This window comes from Orcinus orca, chromosome 1 (genome assembly GCF_937001465.1).
Source record: "Orcinus orca chromosome 1, mOrcOrc1.1, whole genome shotgun sequence".
Taxonomy (NCBI): Eukaryota; Metazoa; Chordata; class Mammalia; order Artiodactyla; family Delphinidae; genus Orcinus; species Orcinus orca.
Window position 1 is genome coordinate 6,390,004 of NC_064559.1, and position 20,000 is coordinate 6,410,003.

At 35.6% G+C, this 20,000-nt stretch overlaps 1 protein-coding gene across 1 annotated transcript in view; it reads left to right on the forward strand.

Annotated features, from left to right (window-relative positions):
* The window catches only part of CATSPERE (catsper channel auxiliary subunit epsilon), a 241,820-nt gene that overhangs the window by 69,102 nt on the left and 152,718 nt on the right, over positions 1-20,000 (forward strand). The window contains exon 8 of the mRNA XM_033414427.2: positions 6,584-6,690. Coding sequence (XP_033270318.2) covers positions 6,584-6,690 — 107 coding nt within the window. The remainder of the gene's footprint in view (positions 1-6,583; positions 6,691-20,000) is intronic.

The window sequence follows — 20,000 nt, forward strand, 5'->3', positions numbered from 1 at the left end:
TCAAGTATTTACCAGGCAAATCTATTTTTCTCTATCAAAATCATTAAACTTGTATTCTTCAAGGAAGCCTTCCCTGACCACCATTACTACTCTCAAAATATAGGTTAAATCCTCCTATTAGGCAATCCCACAGTCCCAATAAATACACACTTACTGGTAATCATTACAGCAATCTCAAATTTTCCTTTGTGGGTGGTTGACATATTTCTAGGAAATTAAACAGGAGCATTATTGGAGGACTCTAGACTGGCCCTCATTATCTGATTTTTTTATTCTAGGGATTCCCCATAATGAAACTGTTGCCTCTATTCTAAAAAGACTTTATTAGGAATAATTCCAGTCAATTCAACATCCCCTTAAATCTCATGAGAAAAACAGGGAGCATGTCAGATCTATCTTTATACTAATATAATTTATCCTAGAGCCTCCACATATATTTGAAATATACCTTGAAGTGTATGTTGTTTTGAAGTCAAGCTCATATAGAAATAATTCCAACAGATCAGTTTTAGAAACTCCATTTTGTATTACATTGACATTAAAACTAAGGGTATTGAGGACATTCAAGATGGCAGAGGAGTAGACGTGGAGCTCACCTTCCTCCCCACAAATACATCATAAATACATCTACATGTGGAACAACTCCTACAGAACACCGGCTGAACACTGGCAGAAAACCTCAGACTTCCTAAAAGCCATGTGGCTGAGAGGGTCTTGGTGTTTCAGCTGGGTGTCAGGGCTGAGCCTCTGAGGTGGAAGAGCCAAGTTCAGGACATTGGACCACCAGAGACCTCCCAGCACCATGTAATATCAATCAGCAAGAGTGCTCCCAGACATCTGCGTCTCAACGCTAAGACCCAGCTCCACTCAAAGACCAGCAGGCTCCAGTGCTGGACACCCCATGACAAACAACTAGCAAGACAAGAACACAACCCCACCCATTAGGAGAGAGGCTGCCTAAAACCATAATAAATTTACAGATGCCCCAATACGCACCACTGGACGTGATACTGCCCACCAGAAAGACAAGATCCAGCCTCCTCCACCAAAATACAGGCACCAGTCGCCTCCACCAGGAAGTCTGCACAGCCCACGGAACCAACCTTACCCACTGGGGGCAGACACCAAAAACAAAGGGTACTACAAACCTACAGCCTGCGAAAAGGGGACCCCACACACAGTAAGTTAAGCAAAATGAGAAAACAGATAAATATGCAGCAGATGAAGGAGCAAGGTAAAAACCCACCAGACCAAACAAATGAAGAGGAAATAGGCAGTCTACCTGAAAAAAAATTCAGAGTAGAGATAGTAAAGATGATCGAAAAATTGGAAATAGAATGGAGAAAATACAAGAAACGTTTAACAAAGACCTAGAAGAACTACAGAGCAAACAATGATGAACAACAACAATAAATGAAATTAAAAATTCTCTAGAAGGAATCAATAGCAGAATAACTGAGGCAGAAGAACGGATAAGTGATCTGGAAGATAAAATAGTAGAAATAACTACCAGAGAGCAGAATAAAGAAAAAAGAATGGAAAGAATTGAGGACAGTCTCACAGACATCTTGGATAACATTAAACACAACAACATTCGAATTATAGGGGTCCCAGAAGAAGAAAACAAGAAACAGTCTGAGCAAATATTAGAAGAGATTATAGTTGAAAACTTCCCTAACATGGGAAAGTAAATAGTCAACCAAGTCCAGGAAGCGCAGAGAGTCCCATACAGGATAAATCCAAGGAGAGACATGCCAAGACACATATTAATCAAACTATCAAAAATTAAATACAAAGTATTACAAGCAGCAATGGAAAAGCAACAAATAACATACAAGGGAATCCCCTAAGGTTAACAGCTGATCTTTCAGCAGAAGCTCTGAAAACCAGAAGGGAGTAGCAGGACATATTTAAAGTGATGAAAGGGAAACCCTTCAACCAAGATTACTCTACCCAGCAAGGATCTCATTCAGATTCGATGGAGAAATCAAAAGCTTTACAGACAAGCAAAAGCTAAGAGAATTCATCACCACCAAACCAGCTTTACAAAAAATGCTAAAGGAACTTCCCTAGGCAGGAAACAGAAGAGAAGTAAAAGATCTACAATAACAAACCCAAAACAATTAAGAAAATGGTAATAGGAACACACATATTGATATCTACCTTAAATGTAATGTAATGGCTGAAATGATACAAAAACAAGACCCGTATATATGCTGTCTACAAGAGACCCACTTCAGACCTAGAAACACATACAGACTGAAAGTGAGGGAATGGAAAAAGATATTCCATGCAAATGGAAATCAAAAGAAAGCTGCAGTAGCAACACTCATATCAGACAAAGTACACTTTAAAATAAAGACTATTACAAGAGACAAAGAAGGACACTAGATAATGATCAAGGGGTCAGTCCAAGAAGAAGATATAACAATTCCTGCAACAATGAGGTGCTCCAACATAGGAGCACCTCAATACATAAGGCAAATGCTAGCAGCCATAAAGGAGGAAATCGACAGTAACACAATAATAGTAGGGGACTTTAACACCCCAATTTCACCAATGGACAGATCAACCAAAATGAAAATAAATAAGGAAACACAAGCTTTAAATGATACATTAAACAAGATGGACTTAATTGATATTTATAGGACATTCCATCCAAAAACAACAGAATACACTTTCTTCTCAAGTACTCATGGAACATTCTCCATGATAAATCATATCTTCGGTCACAAATCAAGCCTCAGTTACTTTAGGAAAATTGAAATCGTATCAAGTATCTTTTTCGACCACAACACTATGAGACCACATATCACAGGAAAAAGACTGTAATAAATACAAACACATGGAGGCTAAATAATATGCTATTAAATGACCAAGATATCACTGAAGAAATCAAAGAGGAAATCAAAAAATACCTAGAAACAAATGGCAATGAAAAATGATGACCCAAAACCTATGGAATGCAGCAAAAGCAATTCTACGGGGGAAGTTTATAGTAATACATTCCTATCTCAAGATACAAGAGAAATAAACAACCTAACCTTACACCTAAAGCACTTAGAGAAAGGAGAACAAAAAAACAAAGTTAGCAGAAGGAAAGAAATCATAAAGATCAGGTCAGAAATAAATGAAAAAGAAATGAAGGAAATAATAGCAAAGATCAATAAAATTAAAAGCTGGTTCTTTGAGAAGCTAAACAAAATTGGTAAACCATTAGCCAGACTCATCAAGAAAAAAAAGGAGAAGATTCAAATCAACAGAATTAGAAATGAAAAAGAAGAAGTAGCAACTGACACTGGAGAAATACAAAGGATCATGAGAGATTACTACAAGCAACTATATGCCAATGAAATGGACAGCCTGAAAGAAATGGACACATTCTTAGAAAAGCATAACCTTCCGAAACTGAACCAGGAAGAAATAGAAAATATAAACAGACCAATCACAAGCACTGAAATTGGAACTGTAATTAAAAATCTTCCAACAAACAAAAGCCCAGGACCAGATGGATTCACAGGTGAATTCTATCAAACATTTAGAGAAGAGCTAACACCTATCCTTCTCAAACTCTTCCAAAATATAGCAGAGGGAGGAACACTCTGAAACTCATTGTATGAGGCCACCATCACCCTGATATCATAACCAGACAAAGATGTCACAAAAAAAGAAAACTACAGGCCAATATCACGGATGAAAATAGATGCAAAACCCTCAACAAAATACTAGCAAACAGAATCCAACAGCACATTAAAAGGATCATACACCATGATCAAATGGGGTTTATCCCAGGAATGCAAGTATTCTTTAATATACGCAAAATAACCAATGTGATAAATCATATTAACAAACTGAAGGAGAAAAGCCATATGATCATCTCAATAGATGCAGAAAAAGCTTTTGTTGAAATTCAACAACGATTTATGATAAAAACTCTCCAGAAAGTCACCGTAAAGGGAACTTACCTCAACATAATAAAGACCATATATTACAAACCCACAGCCAACATCGTTCTCAATGGTGAAAAACTGAAACCATTTCCACTAAAATCAGGAAGAAGACAAGGTTGCCCACTCTCACCCCTATTATTCAACATAGTTTTGGAAGTTTTAGCCACAGCAATCAGAGAAGAAAAAGAAATAAAAGGAATCCAAATCAGAAAAGAAGTAAAACTGTCAGTGTTTGCAGATGACATGATACTATACATAGAGAATCTTAAGATGTACCAGACAACTCTAGAGCTAATCAATGAATTTGGTAAAGTAGCAGGATACAAAATTAATGCACAGAAATCTCTTGCATTCCTATACACTAATGATGAAAATCTGAAACAGAAATTAAGGAAACACTCCCAGTTACCATTGCAACAAAAAGAATAATATACCTAGGAGGACACCTACCTAAGGAGACAAAAGACCTGTATGCAGAAAAGTATAAGACACTGATGAAAGAAATTAAATATGATACATAAGGCACTGGTGAAAGAAATTAAATATGATACAAACAGATGGAGAGATATACCATGTTCTTGGATTGGAAGAATCAATACTGTGAAAATGACTCTACTACCCAAAACAATATACAGATTCATTGCAACCCCCATCAAATTACGTATGGCATTTTTCACAGAGCTAGAACAAAAAATTTCACAATTTGTATGGAAACACAAAAGACCCCCATTAGCCAAAACAGTCTTGAGAAATAAAAATGGAGCTAGAGGAATCTGGCTCCCTGACTTCAGACTATACTACAAAGCTACAGTAATCAAGACAGTATGGTACTGGCACAAAAAGAGAAATATAGATCAATGGAACAGAATAGAAAGCCCAGAGATAAACCCACGCACATATGGTCACCTTATCTTTGATAAAGGAGGCAAGAATATAGAATGGAGCAAAGAATGCTTGGAATTCTGGACAGCTACATGTAAAAGAATGAAATTGGAACACTCCCTATCACCATACACAAAAATAAACTCAAAATGGATTGAAAACCTAAATATAAGGCCAGACACTATTAAACTCTTAGTGGAAAACATAGGCAGAACACTCTATGACATTAATCACAGCAAGATCCTGTTTGACCCACCTCCTAGAAAAATGGAAATAAAAATAAACAAATGGGACCTAATGAATCTTAAAAGCTTTTGCACAGCAAGAGAAACCATAAACAAGATGAAAAGACAGACCTCATAATGGGAGAAAATATTTGCAAATGAAGCAACTGACAAAGGATTAATCTCCAAAATATACAAGCAGCTCATGCTGCTCAATTTAAAAAAAACCAAAAACCCAATCCAAAAATGGGCAGAAGACACAAATAGACATTTCTCCAAAGAAGATATACAGATTGCCAACAAACACTTGAAAGGATGTTCAACACCACTAATCATTAGAGAAATTCAAATCAAAACTGCAATGAGGTATCACCTCACACCAGTCAGAATGGCCATCATCAAAAAATCTACAAACAATAAATGCTGGAGAGGGTGTGGAGAAAAGGGAACCCTCTTGCACTGTTGGTGGGAATGTAAATTGATACAGCCACTATGGAGGACCGTGTGGAGGTTCCTTAAAAATCTAAAAATATAACTACCATATGACTCAGCAATCCCACTTCTGGGCATATAACCTGAGAAAACCATAATTCAAAAAAAGTCATGTACCACAATGTTCATTGTAGCACTATTTGCAATTACCAGGACATGGAAGCAACCTAAGTGTCCATTGACAGATGAATGGATAAAGAAGACGTGGCACACATATACAATGGAATATTACTCAGCCATAAAAAGAAATGAAATTGAGTTATTTGTAGTGAGGTGGATGGACCTAGAGTCTGTCATACAAAGTAAAGTAAGTCAGAAAGAGAAAAACAGATACCATATGCTAACACATATATATGGAATGTAAAAGAAAAGAAAATGTTCTGATGAACGTATTGGCTGGACAGGAATAAAGATGCAGACGTAGAGAATGGACTTGAGGACATGGGGAGGGGGACGTGTAAGCTGGGCGAAGTGAGAGAGTAGCATTGACATATATACACTACCAACTGTAAAATAGATAGCTAGTGGGAAGCAGCTGCATAGCACACGGAGATCAGCTCGGTGCTTTGTGACCATCTAGAGGGGTAGGAAAGGGAGTGCAGGAGGGAGACGCAAGAGAGAGGGTATATGAGGATGTATGCATACATATAGCTGATTCACTTTGTTATACAGCAGCAACTAACACAACAATGTAAAGCAGTTATACTCCAATAAAGATGTTAAAAGAAAATAAATAAAATTTAAAAACTAAGTGTATTTATTTAAGAGCCTCCATAATATCAGTTTATTCAGGATTCTGATTGTGCATAGTGTTTTCAACATGTTGGAAATTATGACATTTATCATTCATAAGGTTCTAATAGGGAGGAGGCTATATAGTAGGGAAAAAACCAAAGCTGAATCTTGAAAATGTGGTAAATTTATAAATATAAACAATGTCTTAACTAAAATAATAAATTCAGTATATCATGATGTAATTTCCGAATAATTTTGGCTCTGAAAAGATTAAAAAGAGGAATTTTTTTTCTTTTGCAGAATTCCATAATACTTAGTAAACAGCTGGCCACTTTGGGACAGAAGCCTGCCATATATACAGTTCTGAGGAGAAAAGTTTATTTTCCACATAGAAAAATGAAGAATGGGTATTTAATTTTTAAATTTCAGCTATAAAATTTATGTTTAAAATTAAGTAAAATAATTATCAGAGACCTCAAGAAATTTAAAAACTCTAGTGGAATTTCATGGAATATCTTATATGTAATTTCCAAGTAGCTTCTTTGAACACGTTAAAATTGTGATAATCAGAAATAGTTACCAACTCAGAAAATACCAGTCACACTCCAATAGTTTCACAATTTGTATTAATAGCTAAAGGTCAATGCAAGAGTCTCATTCAGGATAGTGGCAAATCCTAGCAATATCTCAAAATGTTTCCTGCTGGTTCTTTAAAGTGAGCCACAGTGATATGACTGATATCACGATCATTACCACCATCAGTGCACAGGTTTACGTGCTGTCACACACCCCTGAGAAGTAAAATCTGTTACTGTTAAAGTTAGTAGGTGATCATGGGGTTTAGACAAACATTTTTTTAAAATTTATTTTATTGAAGTATAGTTGATTTACAACGTTGTGCTAATTTCTATATAGAGCAAAGTGATTCAGTTATACATATACATATATACATTCTTTTTTATATCCTTTTCCATTATGATTTATCACAGGATATTGAATATAGTTCCCTGTGCTACACAGCAGGACCTTGTTTTTTATCCATCATATATATAATAGTTTGCATATGCTAATCCCAATCTCCCAATCCATCCCTCCCCCACTCCCCCTCTCCCTTGGCAACCACAAGTCTGTTCTCTGTCTGTAAGTCTGCTTCTGTTTTGTAGATAAGTTCATTTGTGTCATATTTTAGATTCCACATATAAGTGATATCATATGGTATTTGTCTTTCTCTTTCTGATTTCCTTCACTTAGTATGATAATCTCTAAATCCATCCATGTAGCTGCAAATGGCATTGTTTCATTCTTTTTTATGGCTGTGTAATATTTTATTGTTTATAAATACATCTTCTTATCCATTCATCTGTCAATGGACACTTAGGTTGTTTCTGTGTCTTGGCTATTATAAATAGTGCTGCAATGAACATTGGGGTGCATGAATCTTTTCAAATTATAGTTTTGTCCAGATATATGCCCAGTAGTAGGATTGCAGTGTCATATGGAAACTCTATTTTTAGTTTTCTGAGGAACCTCCATACTGCTTTCCATAGTGGCTGCACCAATTTACATTCCCACCAACAGTGCAGGAAGGTTCCCTTTTCTCCACACCCTCTCCAGCATTTATTATTTGTAGACTTTTTAATGATGGCCATTCTGACTGGTGTGAGGTGGTACCTCATTATAGTTTTGATTTGCATTTCTCTAATGATTAGTGATGATGAGCATCTTTACATGGGCCTGTTGGCCATCTGTATATCTTCCTTGGAGAAGATCTTCTGACCATTTTTCAATTGCTTTTTTTTTTTTTGGTATTGAGTTATATGAGCTGTTTGTATATTTTGCACATTGATCCCTTGTAAGTCACATCATTTGCAAATATTTTCTCCCAGTCCGTATGTGGTCTTTTCATTTTGTTTATGGTTTCCTTTACTATACAAAAGCTTGTAAGTTTGATTAGGTCCCATTTGTTTATTTTTGCTTTTATTTCTATTACCTTGGGAAACTAACCTAAGAAAACATTGGTACAATTTATGTCAGAGAATGTTTTGCCTATGTTCTCATCTAAGAGTTTTATGGTGTTATATCTTATATTTAAGTCTTCAAGCCATTTTGAGTTTATTTTTATGTATGGTGTGAGTATTTGTTTTAATTTCATTGATTTACATACGGCTAGACAGACTTTCTTAATCTATTGAGCACCTAGGCACAGGGCAAGGTGCTTATAACTAAAAGATACAATACTTGCAGTCATTGACATTATAGTTTAGTGGGGGAGACAAGTAAACAAATAGATGCTATGATAGAAGTGAGCCCAGGGTGAAGTGAAATATATAGATGGTACAGAAACTAAGGCTTCGAGGGTGCACTAACTAAGCCTCAGGGAGGACGTTCCTAAAGAGGTGACATCTGCACTATTGAAAAGAAATAAAAGTGAGCCAATTGGAGGAAGCTTTCAAAGAGCAGGGCAACACATAAGAGGGCCTTCAAACAGAGACCTAAGAAAGCAGATGCATTCTAGGAGATGCAAAGAAGTTCAATTCATGGTTAAAGTAGAGGGTGCCATTTAGAGAGATAAAATATTAATCTGGAGCTGAAATTCCTGCTGATCTTATAAAACTTTGGGTGTTAGGGAGGGAGGAGAAGCAGTTGCTATAAAACCAAGCCAAAGGCCTTGTCTCATTTAGCAGGCAGGTAGGAAGGTTATTGGTACCATTTGTTTCTTCTCTATTTTTAACAGCTTTATTGAGATATAATTCATATACTACACAATTCACCCTTTTAAAGTGTACAATTCAATGATTTTTAGGATATTCACAGAGTTGTGCAACCACTGTCTAATTCTAGAACATCTTTATCAACCCAAAAAGAAACCCCATTCCCTCCTCCCCCAGCCCTTAACACTGCTAATCTATTTTCTGTCTCTGTGGTTTGCTTATTCTGGATTGTTTCATATCAAGAGGATCATACAATATATGTTGTTTTGTGACTGGCTTCTTTCTGTTAGCATAATGTTTTTAAGGTTCATCCATGTTGTAGCATATAGCAGTACAGTTGACCCTTGAACAACAAGGGTTTAAACTACACAGGTCCACTTATACACAGATCTTTTTTTTCAATACATATGTACTACAGTACTACACAATCTACAGTTGGTTGAATCCACGGATGTGGAACTAAGTGTATGGAGAGCCAACTGTAAAGTTATACACAGACTTTTGACTGTTGGAGGAGGTGGGTGGTAGGGGAGGCAGCACCCTGACCCCTGCATTGTGCAAAGGCCAAATGTATTTCATTTCTTTTTATTGCCAAGTAATATTCCATTTTATAGGTATACCAACATTTCATTTATTCATTCTTTAGTTTCTGAACATTTCAGTTGCTTCTGCTTTGGGTCTATTATGAATAGTGCTGCTATGAACATTTATATACAAGTTTTGTGTGGACATTTTTCATTTCTCTTGCATATATACCTAAGAGTTAAATTTCTGGATCATATGGTATCTAATTTCACTTCTTTGTGGTCAGAGAAAATACTTTATATGATTTCAATCCTTTTAAATATATTGAGGTTTATTTTATGGCCTTACATGTGGTCTGTCCTGGAGAACTTTCCATGTACACTTATGAAGAATTTTTAGTTTTCTGTTTTTGGGTGGAGTGTTCTATAGACGTCTGTTAGGTCTAGCTGGCTTATAGTGTTATTCATGTCTTCTGTTTCCTTGTTGATCTTCTGCTTGTTGTTTTACCCATTATTGAAAGTGGTATATCAAAGTCTACAACTATTATTGTTGAATTATTTATTTCTCCCTTTTTTCTGTCAGGTTTTGCATCACGTATTTTATGTCTCTGTTGTCAGATGAATACATTTATAATCGTTATACTTCCCTGATGGACAGACCATTCAACATTATAAAATGTCCCTCTTTATTTTTGGAACTTTTAATTTTGTTTTAAAATGTATTTTGTCTGATATTAGTATATCCACTCCTTTGCATGATATATTTTTCTCATCCTTTTTTTCCCAACCTATTTGTATTTTAGAATCTAAAATGCATCTCCTATAGACAGCATATAGTTGTATCTTCTTTTGTTACCTAGTCTCTGACATTTCACTGGTCTGCTTAGTCCTCTCACATTTAAGGTTATTACTGACATAGTTGGATTTATGTCTGTCATCTTCTTTTCATTTAATATATTTCTTATGTCTTTTTTTCATGTATTCCTCCTCTACTGTTTTCTTTAGTATTATTTTCAGTGTGTAACAATTTAATTACATTAATTTTTTTCACTATATTGTTTGAAATATTTTCTTAGTTTTTCATCTAGGGCAGGCTATATATATATATATATATATATATATAAAATCAGAATCTAATTCAGATTTATGCTAACTTAATTCCAGTGAGATATAGGAAAGCATTCCTATTTCCTCCCCCAACTGGCCTTGTTTGCCACTATTGTTATGCATATTATTATATCTATATATGCTATAAACCCAATGACACATTGTTATAACTATTAGCTTGAGTAATTTTATACCTTTTAAAGAAGCTGGGGGAAGAAAGGAGAGCCAGTATACATGTATAGAACTTGTATTAACTTCCTTATTTACCATATCTGGTTTTCTTCATTTGTTCCTATGGATTTGAGTTATCATCTGTTGTCATTTCCTTTCTCCAATATAGCTGTGTTCCCATCCCTCTCTATAATCTTATTATTACCAAATATATTATATTTTTATGTTATAAGCCCAACAATACAATTAAACACATGTTGCTTTATAAAATTGCTTTTAAAATCAGTTAAGAGAAAAACGGAGAAACATACATTTATACTCTTTTTTTTTTTTTTGGCTGTGTTGTGTCTTCATTGCTGTGCATGGCTTTCTCTAGTTGCGGCGAGTGGGGGCTACTGTTTGTTGCAGTGTGCGGGCTTCTCATCATGGTGGCTTCTCATTGCAGAGCACGGGCTCTAGGTGCATGGGCTTCAGTAGTTGTGGTGCATGGGCTCAGCAGTTGTGGCTCGTGGTCTCTAGAGCGCAGGCTCAGTAGTTATGGTGCACAGACTTAGTTGCTCTGCAGCATGTGGGATCTTCCCAGACCAGGGCTGGAACCCATGTCTTCTGCACTGACAGGCGGATTCTCAACCACTGTGCCACCAGGGAAGCCCCATTTATACTCTTTTATAATTGTATAATTAACTTTACCATTGTTTTTTGTGTTTTTTTAAATGTGGATTTGAATTACTGTGTGCTGTGTCTTGCTTTCAACCTGAAGAACTTCCTTTAGTATTTCTTATAACGCAGATTTTCTATGACAAGTTCTCTACTTTTTGTGTATCTGGAAAAGTCTTACTTTCTACTTCATTTTTGAAAAATAGTTTTGCTGGATATAGAATTTCTGTTGAGTATTTTTCTCTCCACACTTTAAATATGTGATTCCACTGCCTCTGCCCTCCATTATTTCTTATAAGAAGTCAGCTTTTAATTTGGGGGGTGTGTGTGTGTGTGTTGGGTGAGGGGGTGTTCCTTCTTTGTAATGTGTTGATTTTCTCCTGCTGTTTTTGAGATTTTCCTTTACTTTGGCTTTCAACATTTTTGCTATGGTGTTAAGTGTGTGGATCTCTTTGTATTGATCCTACCTGGAGTTTTTTGAGCTCCTTAAATATATAGATTGATTTTCATAAAATTTGGGAAGTTTTCAGCTATTGTTCAAATTTTTCCCTCATTTTTTTCTCTCCTTTTCTTCTGACACTCCAGCTACATATATGTTGATGCAGTTAATGATGTCACACATTTCACTGAGGTTCTACACATTTTTCTTTACTTTTTTTCCCTCTCTTTCTTCTTTGGATTGCATAATCTCAATCATCCTACAAGTTCAGTAGTTCTTTCTTCTGACATTTCAAATCTACTGTTTAATCCCTCTAGTGGATTGTTATTTTTTGTTTCCTTGCTTATTTGTTTAGTGATTGACTGGACTATTTTAGTGAAGTTTATTTCCCCCACAATATGAAGCCTCTGAGGTCATCCCTCAAAAGGCACAGTCTTGGGCATGCACATGACCAACCTTGTTGTTTTATATTTAAAAATATTACCCAGTAAACTCATTCCTTCAAAAACTAAATTACAAAGAAAAAAAAAAGAGAGAGTTGGTGGAGGAACATATAAATTAAAAGATATTTAACTTAAATACTGTCTGGATATTTAGATATTCAGGAACTACTGTTAAAATATTATGTGATGACTGTCATGTCACTTGTTTTTTAGAAAGTTTTTTTCTTTTAAAGATATATAAAATTGAAATGGTAATAAAATTAATCTCCTTCTTCAAGACATCAAGCCCAGATGGTTTTGTAAGCAAATTCTCCTAAGGCTATTGGCATAAAATAATAATCTCTATATTATTCAAACTATATAACATATGTGTAAGAATATGGAAATCTTTTCAATTCATTATGTAAGGCTAGCATAGTTCAAATATAAAAAATTGGGCAGACAGAGCTCAAGAATGTTAATTTTTCTTTTAATATAGATGCATTGTTACTATATTAAAATCAACACCACTTTATTTTTCAGCATGACTTTAAAACTTCTAGAGTGTGGTTACATATGCAAAGATGTTTCAACATTAGGAAATTAATGTAATTTACTATAGTAATAGATTAAAGGGAAAAAATGACATAATTGTTTACAATAGGTATGAAAAGAGTTTTTGATAAAATCTAACATGCATTTTTGACTTTATAAACAGTTAATAAGTTGGAATTAGGAGAAAATTTGCTTAACTTAAAACAAATATACATATCAGAGACTAAGTTAATTGATAAAACATGAATTATTCTCATTACATCATGAAAAATAAAAGCATACCTATTTTTACTTGTTCTCCCACATTGTATTTATAATCCCAACAAGTGTAATATGACCAAAGGAAGAAGGGTAATAAGAAGAAAAATGTAATAGAGTGAGCAGGAGGAGGAAGGGAAGGAAGAAGATTTCTGAAGAGGAGAGGAGGAAGTGAAGAAGAAGATGGAGAAGGAGATTAGGTTTGGGGAGAACATAGGGAAATATTGGGAGTGTGAATTGGTAACAGGTAAGTTGAAAAATATAGACTTGTTTAAAATATTTTGGAGGAAGATTGCTGCAGAATGTATATTTTAAATAAATGTAACCTATGACTTAACATTCCCACTTCTAAGAATTTTTTCTATAGAAATACTAGCATGAGTATGTAAAGCATTTGTATATGTATGTTTATTTAAGAATACTTTGTGGTGAATTGTACCAAATATTTAAAGAAGACTTACTACCAATCCTTTTCAAACTCTTCCAAAAAATAGAAGAAGAGGGAAATCTTCCAAACTCATTTTTCAAGGCTAAAATTACCCTGATACCAAAAACCAGAAAAGATCACTAAAAGAAAAGAAAACGTCAGGCCAATACCTGATGAATATAAACGTAAAAATTCTCAAGAAAACCAAATTTAACAATACCTTTAAAGGCTCATACACCATGATCAAGTGGGATTCATTTCAGGGATGCAAGGATGTTTCAACACACACAAATCAATCAGTGTAATACACCAGATTAACAAAATGCAGGATAAAAATCATAGTTTATTTCAATAGATACAGAAAGATCATTTGGCAAATTTTATCATCAATTCATGACAAAAACTCTCAAGAAAGTGAGTATAGAGGGAACATACATAATAAAGGTGAGTATAATAAAGGCCATATATGACGAGTCCACAGTAAACCTTATAATCAATGACGAAAAGCTGGAAACTTTTTCTCTAAGGTCAGGAACAAGACAAGGAGGCCCTCTCTCACCACTTACATTCAACATAGAACTAGGAGTCCTAGCCAGAGCAATTAGGCAAAAAATAGAATAAAAGGCACCTAAATTGGAAAGGAAGAAGTAAAACTGTCTCTTTTTATAGATGACATGATCTTATGTATACAAAACCCTAAAGACTCCTCCAAAAACTATGAGAACTAATTTAGAAATTCAGTAGATTGCAGGGTACAAAATCTATATACAAAAACCCGTTGTATTTCTATACACTAACAATGAACTATCAGAAAGAGAAACTCAGAAAACAATCCCATTTACAATTTCATCAAAAGAATAAAATACATAGGATTAAATTTAACCAAAGTGGTAAAAGATCTGTACACTGAAAACTATGAGACATTGATGAAAAAAAAATCAAAGACATAAATAAATGGAAATACATTACATGCTCATATAGATAACTAATATTGTTTAAATGTCCATACCATCCAAAGTAATCTACAGATTCAATGCAATCCCTATCAAGATTCCATTGGCAATTTTTACAGAAATAGAACAAACAATTCTAAAATTTGTATGGAACTGCAAAAGACCTCAAATAACCAAATAATCTTGAGAAATAAGAACAAAACTGGAAGCATCACACTACCTGACATTACACTGTATTACAAAGATGTAGTAATCAAAAAAGTATGGTATGTGCATAAAAACACATAGGTTAATGGTACAGAATCAAGAGCCCCGAAATAAACCCATGTATACATGGTCAGTTAATTGATGACAAAGAACCCAAAATATACAATGGAGAAATGATAGTCTCTTCAATAAATTGTGTTGGGAAACTGCAACATGCAAAAGAATAAACCTGGAAACTTATTCTACATCATACACAAAAATGAACCTGAAATGAGATTAAGGACTTAAATGTGTGACCTGAAACCATAAAACTCGTAGAAGAAAACATAGATGGTAAGCTCCTTGACATCAGTCTTGGCACTGATATTTTGGATCTGACACCAAAAGCCAATTCAACAAATAAAAAGGCAACCTATCGAATGGGAGCAATTAATTGCAAATCATGTATCTGATTGGGGTTAATATCCAAAATATATTAAGAACTCATGCAACTCAATAGCAACAACACCACCAAAATCGGATATAAAACAGAGGAACTAAATGGTCATTTTCCCAAAGAAGACATATAAGTGGCCAACAAATATCTGAAAATGTGCCTGACATCACTAATCACAAGGGAAATGCAAATCAAAACCACAATGAAATATCACTTCATACCTGTTAGAGTGATCATCATCAAAAAGACGAGAGTTAACAAGTGTTGGCAAGGATGTGGAGAATAGAGAACTCTTGTGCTCTGTTGGTGGGAATGTAAATTGGTACAGCCTTATGGAAAACAGTATGGAGCTTTCTCAAAAAATTAAAAATAGAACTACCATATGATCAAGCAATCCCACTTCTGGGTATATCTCTAAAGGAAAGGAAAACAGGATAATGAGATATATGCATTCCTATGTCTACATCAGCATTGTTCACAGTAGACTATCTCTATATTATGGGATATTATTCAGCCATGATAAAGAAGAAAATCCTGCCATTTGGCAACATGGATGGACTTTGAGGGCATTATGCTAAGTGAAATAAGCCAGACAAAGACAAGAGATACTTCATGGTATTAGTTATATGTGGAATCTGAAAAAAAAAGTCAAACTCAGAGAAACAGTGGTCACTAGGGCTTGGGGGTGAGGGAAATAGGGAGAGGTTGGTAAGAAATGTATGAACTTTCTGTTATAAGATGAGTAAAGTCTGAGGCTCTAATGAAAAATGTGGTGACTGTAGTTGATACACTGTATACTTGAAAGTTGCTAAGAGAGTAGAACTTAAATGTTCTCACCAAAAAACAAAGAAAGAAAGATAAATGTGTGAGATGATGGATGTTAATTAACCAGATTGAGTGGGAGGGAATCCTTTCACATTATGTATGTATATCAAGTGATGTACACTTTAAATATCTTACAGTTGTATTTGTCAATTATAGCTGAGCAAAGCTGAAATTTTAGAATATTTTGCAAAGAAAAAACAAAAGTTGAAATAACTTAAAAACTTATCAGGTGGGAAATCTATTCTGCTGTAAGAAGTTAAGTTTTTGCCTAGCTTTATACTGCTATAAGTCACATTATCCTACTTACAAATATGTTTTTCATGGAGAAATATATTTTCAAACATTTCCTTCTTAAGCTATGTTCCTTATATTAAGAATATTTGCATAGATATTTTTATCCAGTTGGGTTAATTAGAGCTAAATTAATAATAACATAGTGAATTAATTATCACCAACATCAGTGGGTAAAAATCAGTCTCCTAAGATAGACATAATGAGCTAACTCAAATTTCCACTATATTCTAATAAATGTATAGTCTCAAGTTTATATTCCAATATCCATAGAACTATTAAATAAAATTTTGAACATCACGCAAAAGCTCTTTGCCATTTTTAGGAAGCAAACCTATTCAGAAATTCAACTTTATTATCAAATATTGTCAGGACAAGATGGTGGAGTAGTAAGATGCTGCCTGGTTATGCCTCCTCCCATGGATATGCCAAAATTACAACTACATATAGAGAGACTATCTCTGAGAACAACCTGAAGACTAGCAGAAAAGATATTCCACAACTAAAGATAAAAAGGAAAAACCACATTGAGATGGGTAGGAGTGGCCAAGACAGTCTAACTGCTGGCATTGCCACCCAATGGCAGGAGGGATATCATAGCCTTGGAAGTCATCCCCTGAGGAGTGAGGGCTCAGCCCCACATCAGGCTCCCCAGCCTGGGTGACCTGCACTGGGAAGATGATTTCCCATAATATCTGGCTTTGAAAACCAGTGGTCTTTATGTCTAGGAGGGCCAGACAGCTGTAAGAAACCAAAAATCTGCTGTTAAATGGTGCATGCAAATATTCACTCCCTCCAAGTCCCAGCACAGGGGCAGCAGTCTGAAAAGCACCTGGGTCATATGTGAAGGAGATGTATTCACTAATTTTAGGGCATATGCCTCAGGGGCAGAGATCTGTTGGAACTTTCTCTGGGTACCGAGGAGCTGGTGAGCATCAGATTTGTTGTTGTTTGTTTATGGCTCGCCCTCTACCTAGCTGTCCCAGTGCTGGCAGGCACCATATCTGACTCTCCCTATTTAAACTATTAATACTGATTGCCCTGTTCTGGGTTCACCTGTGGACCTGATACAGTCGGTGCTACTCCAAAGTGATCCCCCCACCCCACCAGACCCAGCAGTCACCCTCAGCTGTCACTAGAGTCCTCCAAATGCCCCCCCTTACTGCCAGACCCAGCCAGCAGCACAGCCCTTCCAAAGCGGCCTCCCAATACACCAGTTCCAGTGGGTAGCATCCACTAGCACCAGAGCCCCTTCAAAGTGGCCCCCTGCCCCACCACACCTGGCAGCCACCCTCAGTTGGTACTGGAACCTCTCCTAAATGGCCTTCCCACCCCACCAGTTCCAGTGGATGCCTCCAACAAGCACCAAATCCCCTCAAAAGCACTTTCCCTACCAGTCCTATTGGGCACCCTCAGCTGCCACTGGCATCCCCTCAAGGTGATCCCTGCCTCAGAGGCAAGCCTTGCATAGTAGGGCACTTGCAACAGTTGCAACCAGAACTCATAGCCCACTGTACAGAGGCCAGCCCTGAACACTAGCATGCCTGAGGCAAGCATGGTCTTGCCATGAGAGGAGGACATACAGCTTACACAAGGAACACTCCTGGAGTACCTGGCTGTGGCTACCAGGGGGTACCACACTACTGGACCACACAGGACACCTCCTACATAAAGCCACTCTTTTAATACTGGGGAAAGTAGCTAATCTACCTAATACACAGAAACAAACACAAAGAGTTAGGCAAAATGAGACAAAAGAATATGTTCCAAATGAAAGAATTAGAAAAAAACTCAAAAAAAAAAAAAAAAGAAGTAAATGAAACGGATTAGCAATCATCCAGATAAAGAGTTCAAAGTAATGGTCATAAAAATACTCACCAAACTCAAGAGTGAAATGGAGGAACACAGTGAGAACTACAACAAAGAGATAGAATATATTTTAAAAGGAATCAAAGCTAAAGAATACAATAACCAAAATAAAAAATACACTAGAGGGAACCAATAGCAGATTAGATGATACAGAAAAATGGATCTGGAAGACAGGCTAGTGGAAATTACCCAATCAATACAGCAAAAAAGACCAGAAAACTATGAGAGCTCATCAATGAATTCAGTAAAGTTGCAGGATGCAAAATTAATACACAGCAATCTGTTGCATTTATATACACTAACAACAGATTTCAGTAAGAGAGATTAAGGAAACAATCCCATTTACCATCGCATCAAAAACAATAAAATACCTAGGAATAAACCTACCTAAAGAGGCAAAAGACCTGTACTCCGAAAACTATAAGATGTTGATGAAAGAAATTAAAGATGACACAAACAAATGGAAAGATATACCGTGTTCTTGGATTGGAAGAATCAATACTGTTAAAATGACTATACTACCCAAGGCAATCTACAGATTCAGTGCAATCTCTATCAAATTACCAATGGCATTTTTTACAGAACTAAAACAAAGAATTTTAAAATTTGTATGGAAACACAAAAGACCTCAAAAAGCCAAAGCAATCTTGAAAAAGAAAAATGGAGCTGGTGGAATCAGGCTCCCTGACCTCAGACTATACTACAAAGCTACAATCATCAAAACAGTATTGTACTGTCACAAAAACAGACATATAGATCAATGGAAAAGTATAGAAAGCCCAGAAATAAACCCATGCACCTATGGTCAATTAATCTACAACAAAGGAGGCAAGAATATACAATGGAGAAGAGACCATCTCTTCAACAAGTGGAGCTGTGAAAACTGGACAGCTACAAGTAAAAGAATGAAATTAGAACATTCTCTAACACCATACACAAAAATACTCAAAATGGAGTAAAGGCCTAAACATAAGACTGGATGCTATAAAACTCCTAGAGGAAAACATAGGCAGAACACTCTTTGACATAAATCACAGCAATATTTTGGGGGGTCCATCTCCCAGAGAAATGGAAATAAAAGCAAAAATAAACAAATGGGACCTAATGAAACTTAAAAGCTTTTGCACAGCAAAGGAAACCATAAACAAAATGAAAGGACAACCTACTGAATGGGAGAAAATGATGCAACTGAAAAGAGATTTATTTCCAAAATATACAAGCAGCTCATACAACTCAATAACAAAGCAAATAAGCAAACAAAAACAACCCAATCAATAAATGGGCAGAAGATCTAGATAGACATTTCTCCAAAGAAGACATAAGGATGGCCAACAAGCACATGAAAAGATGCTCAACCTTGCTAATTATTAGAGAAATGCAAATCAAAACTACAATGAGTTATCACTTCACTCCACTAAGAGTGACCATCATCAAAAAGTCTACAAATAATAAATGCTGTAGAGGGTGTGGAGAAAAAGGAACCCTCCTACACTGTTGGTAGGAATATAAATTGGTATAGCCACTATGGAGAACAGTATGGAAGTTCCTTAAAAATCTAAAAATAGAGAGTATGATCCTGCAATCCCACTATTGAGTATACATCTGGAGAAAACTATAATTTGAAAGGGTACATGTACCTCAATGTTCATAGCAGCACTATTTACAATAACCAAGACATGGAAGCAACCTATATGTTCATCTACAGGTGAATGGATAAAGAAGATGTGACATATATATACAATGGAATTTTACTTGGCCTTAAAAAATAATGAAGTAATGCCATTTGCAGCAACATGGATGGACCTAGAGATTATCATATTAACTGAAGTAAGATCAACAGAGAAAGAAAAATATAATATGATATC